This window comes from Poecilia reticulata, chromosome 12, assembly GCF_904066995.2.
Source record: "Poecilia reticulata chromosome 12, P_reticulata-male-v2, whole genome shotgun sequence".
NCBI lineage: Eukaryota > Metazoa > Chordata > Actinopteri > Cyprinodontiformes > Poeciliidae > Poecilia > Poecilia reticulata.
Genome location: NC_088841.1, coordinates 8,271,050 through 8,277,761, shown reverse-complemented (window position 1 = coordinate 8,277,761; position 6,712 = coordinate 8,271,050). Strand labels below are relative to the sequence as shown.

Genomic DNA, 6,712 nt, shown 5'->3' with positions numbered 1-6,712 from the left:
TCATTGTGAATGTGGGATGGCGACAAAAAGGATTCCTCTCTGCCTTGTTAATGGAAATGTATGGTATGTAATATAAATTATTTTTAATATATATTTTTTAAATATTACATACCATATGATTGCTATTATTGCTATAAAGATGGCAATAACTATAGCTGTCTATATATGTTTAAATATTTTAAAAATGCAATAATAAATTACATTATTAAAAGATTTAGCAACACATGTGTACTTTATATAAAAAAAGCAGAATATATGTTAAAAATTCAACAATGTGAATATGCATTTTATTTAACTAATTTATTGTCTGTTTGAATTATTAAGAGATGGACTGTAGCACAATAAACAAATGTAATAGATTTTGACAATTATTTTGAGTTAAAATATTGTTGCCATTTTTAATTTGGAGGTAGATATTTGTAGATAAGTATTTGTATATTTATTATCTTATGTATTATACTAATTCTATTTAAATTATCACATACATAAATATTTATCCGACTGGCTAATCGTGAAAAATGGAGTGAAACCGACTTTCCATGTCTGCAAGTCACAAATGATGGCAGTATGCCGCCCCCTGCTGGACAACAGCAGCCTGGCAGATTGCAAATACTCGGATGCAGGTAAAGCACCATGAAATGTTTACAAATCGGCATGTTCTGTATCTTAAACGCTAATTTTCACATATATTCATTTTGTCGGGTATTTAATTTGCCTTTGTTTATGAAACGGATCGGTTTCAGTATCAATGACGTATTTTGGAGGCGTGACTTCCGGTTTGGGTGCCATGTGACCAAATTGGAGTCTTATGATGCGAGACTTCCTGTTGTAGTCGGATAATACAGAGACACCGTGTTCATTACAAACATATCACTGTGAGTAAAATTCACTAATATTACCTCATTTTCTGTCAGATTGTCCTGGCCGCGCAGTTGCTTGCTTATTCGTGTCATTATGAGTAAAAGTTTAGTCTGACTCATCATGTCAGTTAGCAGAGATAACATTTTGTTTCTAAATTTAGCTGGTAACTTCTCGCAAGAAGCGATTTTATCACTGTGCGTTTCAGATAATTAAACATAAAGACGGTGTGTTGAAGCATTTTGCAGCATTTCATTGCTAGAATCATAGGGAGGAACATAACAAACAGGAGCAGTAAGCATGTGCCAGGTTTTTGACGATATAGGTATCCGATCTGATTGACCACAGGACTATTTTTCTCAATTAATTTAATCTTAACTACATTTAATCCGTTCAAGCTAGACCTTCATAATACACTAAAAGCAGATTCTGTATAAAGCAAGTTTGCGATGTGCGGGATCCATCCATCCATCCATCCATCCATTTTCTTCCGCTTATCCGGGGTCGGGTCACGGGGGCAGCAGCTTCAGAAGGGAGGCCCAGACTTCCCTCTCCCCAGCCACTTCTTCCAGCTCCTCCGGGGGAATCCCAAGGCGTTCCCAGGCCAGCCGAGAGACGTAATCCCTCCAGCGTGTCCTGGGTCTTCCCCGAGGCCTCCTCCCGGTGGGACCTGCCCCGAACACCTCACCAGGGAGGCGTCCAGGAGGCATCCTGACCAGATGCCCGAGCCACCTCAACTGGCTCCTCTCGACGTGGAGGAGCAGCGGCTCTACTCTGAGTCCCTCCCGGATGACAGATCCCGGATGTGCGGGATCTGTATTCATTTTGTGATGATGCATAAAAAATGTGCAGCTTTGGGGGTGAGAGGGAATAGGGGATGAAAGCCTTAACTTGTAACAGTCATAATCAGCTGATCTAATTCTCAAATGCATTTTAAAATCTGTCACTCCACCAGCAATAAAAAAAACAACCTTTTTGCCTGGCCATTCTTTTGCTAGATTCTTGTACATTTCATTCATATCCTCACCTGTATGACTCATTCACTGCTTTCGGTTAAAGCACACAAGTGGCTTATTGCTAACAAACTCCATCTCCATGCAGGCATATAAGATTATGTGGGGCTTGCTGTTCATGCGTCACACATTAAAGCTCTCCCACTGACTCTCTTTAGAGATCCGGTCATTTTGTTTTTTATTTTGTTGCAGATTGTGGGAATTACTGCATCACCAAAATGCCTGAGATTAGATGTTATACACAAGGACTTTACTGTAGCGTGAAAGCCCTGGTTCTCAGTATGGTGGCATATAAAAACCTTCTGACTGGACAGTGCATTGTGGTTTCTCATGTTTGTTAAGTTAAACTATTCGATCTTGGTCTTGTGCTACACCTACAAGCTCAGTTCTGCCTTTTGTGTTCCTCAGACTTTAAGTCATCAGTTATTATTAGCAAAATTGTGTTTTGACATTTAGAGTAATATGTGTTCACGTTTTGAAATAGTCATGTATTCAAGTGCTAATTAGATGCCTCATAAGCTTTCTCTCTATTACATCTCAGTGGACGACATGACTCTACCTACTTTAGCAGTCTTGTTTGTTTGCTTTGCTGTTTTGCAGGCACCACACAGAATGCATTTGCCGATTGAAGTTCCCACCTGCAGGTGATCTTCTCCACCTAATCAGCTTCCTCCCTCCATCGCCATGCCCACTGAACAGCAGACCACTTCTCTACCCCAACCCAGCCCAGAGTGCTTTTCCTGGGACTATCGCCTTCAGCTCATCAGCCTTGGCTTTGGGTTCTACACGGCTGTATTTCTCCTCTCCCATCTCCTGTCACTAGCTCTGTGCTGCACTTACAATGCTCTCGCAGCCAAAGAGAAGGTCTTCTGGAACCTGGCAGCCACTCGGGCAGCGTTTGGCATTCAGAGCTCTGTGGCAGGACTCCGGGCTCTGACTGAGGAGTCCGCGTTAAGCAAAGACAAAGTGATTGGCCAGGAAGACTGGTCATGGTTTCATGTCCTCACAGCTACCGGCTTTTTTGTGTTTGAGAATGTGGCACTACATTCATCTAGTGTCGTGTTCCGGTCATTCGACTTGCCCTTGGCCACTCACCATTTCTTCGCCCTGTCAGGATTTGCAGGTGCTGTGGTGTTTGATTCTCAAGGACACTTCCTGGCAATGGTTACTCTCCTCCTGGAGATGAGTACACCTTTTACCTGCATCTCCTGGATGCTGCTGAAGGTAAAAGCTTCATTGTTTTCTCTGTGTAAAGTCAAAGTACACATCACAAAAGATTTCTTTACTCAAGCCATATTAACTTATTGGTAACGGAGGGGTGAGTATGAGACTCTCATGGTTCAACAACATTGAACTACAGTGTTTAAAAAAATTCTTGGATTATTGCAACCAACAAGGGATAGTGTAAATATATATAGATATATATGTGTGTATATATGAAACTATAAACTAAAAGATGGGATAAAAAATAATGAATGATTTCGTAGGTATGGTTGCATTATTAAAAACTACCCTGCCTTAGATAGCAGTTGCGGCACAAATGTCAGCAGCTGCAGACTTGATACTTAAACCCCAAAATTTTAAATGAGTGTTGCTGCTATATGATTTTATTTAAAACTGAAAAGGAAAATATTTTGTTATTAGTAAGTTGTCATGCAAAGGCTTACCCAAAAGTTTGCTTAGGATATTTAACCATTTATATACACAGGTATGATAACTTGATATTAGCTGAGTAGCTTCCATCCAGCTGCTGCAGTGGTTTGCCACAGTTTTAAAGCCAGCTGCCCGTCAGTACACAGAAACATTAGGGGGAAGGGCTGTGCTGTTTTCCTGTCACAAGTGGAAAAAGCTCAGGTCAACTTGACCCTTTCTCTCACCTCTCTTCCAGCATTTTTAAAAAGTAAATGTTCCGTTTACTCTTTAAGACCTCAGTCTTGAAAACAGTCTCTGACTCATGCCAACTACATATTAAATGTTTTTTTATTTTTGTTGTTTTTCATATCACATGGTTGGTTGCTGTTCCTTTGTCACCTAATTTTAAAACGTCTGGTTCTGTCAGTGCGTTTCAGTTCTCATTTGGCCTTCAGGGACATGTGATTCTTAAACAGATAAAGTTCAGTGTTGTTAAAAAAGGAAGTTCTGTACTTGCTGGTGTTGCCTAAACCTTTCTGTTCCTTTTCATAGCTTGTTAACATGCAATGGTATTCATGTATAAATGGTTGTTTCCTTTCTCCTCATGTGAAAGGCTGGCTGGGCTCGCACTCTGTTCTGGAGAGCCAACCAGTGGGTGATGATCCACATGTTCCACTGCCGAATGGTGCTCACTTATTACATGTGGTGGGTGACTCTGACCCACTGGGAGGGGATCAACACCCACGTGGCGCTGCCCCAAAGGCTGATCTTCTTCTCTGGACTCGCTCTGCTCACATTTATCATCAACCCCATCTGGACGCACAAGAAGACCATGCAGCTGCTAAATCCTGTGGACTGGAACTTTGGGAACAAGCTGGCACCGGTTAATGACATTACAGAGAATCAGTCTGGGGTTTCTAGGAAACCCCATAAAAACTGAAAAGCATTTACAAGATCCCAATCTGTCGAATTTACACTGCTTTTGTATTCCACTTCTCATAATTTATGTTTTAGATTAACGCTTTTAAGAGCATGAAAAGCAGTTTGGTTATATGGTCTCGTGATTTAATCATGCTGTGTGTCGCAGCAGTCTTCCATCATGTTGTTTTCCATAGATTTGTTTCAGTTTACTTTTTTTTTTTACCTTGTTTTGGGTAGAAAAGGGTGTATTTTTAAATCAGTTTTGTAAAAGATATCCAATACTCTCTGGGGAAAAATACAAACAAGCTGTTTCCTCAAGCTCTGCACCTGTCACACACACACAGCAGAGTTTTTGTTTAATTTGAGGAAACTGACTTATTTGTTGGATCCATTAAAATCTAAATGGACAAATTAGTTTGCAGTTAGTCTCGGAGTGCAAGTCTTCCCACGTCAGTGCAGCAGAGATCTGTCAGTGCACACAAAAAGCTTTTCTTCTTTATCAATGGAAGAAAGCACTGGAATTGTTGCCTTCACAAAGGCCTTACTGTCTGAAATGGAGATGCAGTGTGACAAAAGTGAAACAGCGATGACAACAGAACAAGAAAGTTATATTGAAACCAAGTTGTATTTTTTTTTTAAAATACTAAGAAATATACTTTAAGCTGCAGAAGACGGGTATATCCAAAACTAACATTATTGCATATTTGCTTAGACTTGCTGCATTGTTTGCATTATGTTACCTCTGGCTAGGGGACATTTTTAATCTGTGCTACAAACATTTATGGGTTTTTTTTGTTTGTTTTTTTTTTATGTAAAAATTAAGACTTGATCTGAAAATGTCCTCAAAATGCCAGATCAACATTTATAGGGGCAGTATTACATTATTTTTCCCCAGTTCTACATGCTATAATGTCATTCCCTCATCAAAAATATACCTGGAATGTTGCTTTAATTCTTCACTCGCTTGCAAAATCCTTTAATTTCCCATGGCAACCATTTGGGTGTAAAAAACGCTTTGTCTCACCAAGTGCTGCCTTTTCCACACAACTTCTCCTCCTCCACAGAACTCTTCTCTCCTGTGACTTCCCCACTCAGTTCCTTCAGACTAGCAGCAGCAGCAATTAGCAAAGACCTGGTGAAACCATGCATCTGCCGAGGTCTATGTATGAAGCATTTGACAGTGCAGTGCTCCTAAGAATTATGTTGTCATGACTCGCTGAAGTTGGAGCGTCGGAAAGAGCAGGAGCTTCTTAAAGAGATAGAAGCCCAATTTCAAGACATTAAATTGTAAAGTCAAATTACTTTTAAGTCATGTTTGATATAGCATTTTATAACAAATGAAGGCAACGGTTATTTCATTGTGCTATAAAATGTCAATGTATCTCTGGAAAATACATAATACTGCCAAAATCATGGACACTATGGAGTATATGCAATTGCCTTTTTCAATTATATCAGCATACACTGGAAGAAGACATTCTAGCAGATATTGGTTATTCTGTTCTGGATTGAATGTGTTTTGATTCATGTCAAAACATAATATTTATTTGGTCTAGATAGTTTCAACTGGAAACAGGATCTTGAGTCTGTGTGGTCTATGAATGTGACTTTCAAAATAAAAAAGATTTCTGATACAAAGCATATTTCTTTTTTCTTTTTACTTGAGTGGAGGTTGGTTTTGCTATTGAGCTACTGTAGGGATAACCTAGTGGGATGAGTAATTGCCTACCTATCCATATATTTTAGGCTTGAGTCCTGCTTCCTCCTGCCTCATGCTGCTGCATACCTGGGCAAGTCCTTTGACTCCAAGTTACCTACCGATATGCATTTCTGTTTTTGAATGTGTTCATTCGTGAGTGCTGTTGGATCGCAACACTAGATGGCACCGTTGGAGTTACTTTACCCTGCTGCTCATTTTCCAAACATTCCCTTTAACAGTCTAAAATTTTCAACGAAAAGTAATGTGTTAGAATTCAAAAAGTGAATCTGGTTCAATTTATGAATGCACTAAATTCACTGTTAATTTTCAAGCATTTCTTTCTGTTAGTAATGACTATATGGGTTACATCTAATGAAAACCCAGAAATACATTTCTTGGAAAACTAGAAAAATACATTAGACCTACAAAAAAGACTTAATATGAAAATGTTGACCTACTGAAAAATATATCCACATACAGTACACAGTCACTCAACATTTTGCTGAGGCTCCTTGTGAAATAAAATAAAAACAAAACCAAACACAAAAGTTATGCAAGTTGCTCAGGACTTTTCATCTTTTTCGTTTGA

At 39.3% G+C, this 6,712-nt stretch overlaps 1 protein-coding gene across 1 annotated transcript; it reads left to right on the top strand.

The window, feature by feature from the left end:
* Nucleotides 1-769: 769 nt before the first annotated feature.
* cln8 (CLN8 transmembrane ER and ERGIC protein) lies at nt 770-6,065 on the top strand. Its single transcript, XM_008399511.3, has 3 exons — nt 770-875; nt 2,472-3,095; nt 4,117-6,065. The coding sequence occupies exons 2-3, from the start codon at nt 2,556-2,558 to the stop codon at nt 4,441-4,443; spliced, it is 867 nt and encodes a 288-aa protein (XP_008397733.1). The 5' UTR covers nt 770-875; nt 2,472-2,555; the 3' UTR covers nt 4,444-6,065.
* The last annotated feature ends 647 nt before the right edge of the window (nt 6,066-6,712 follow it).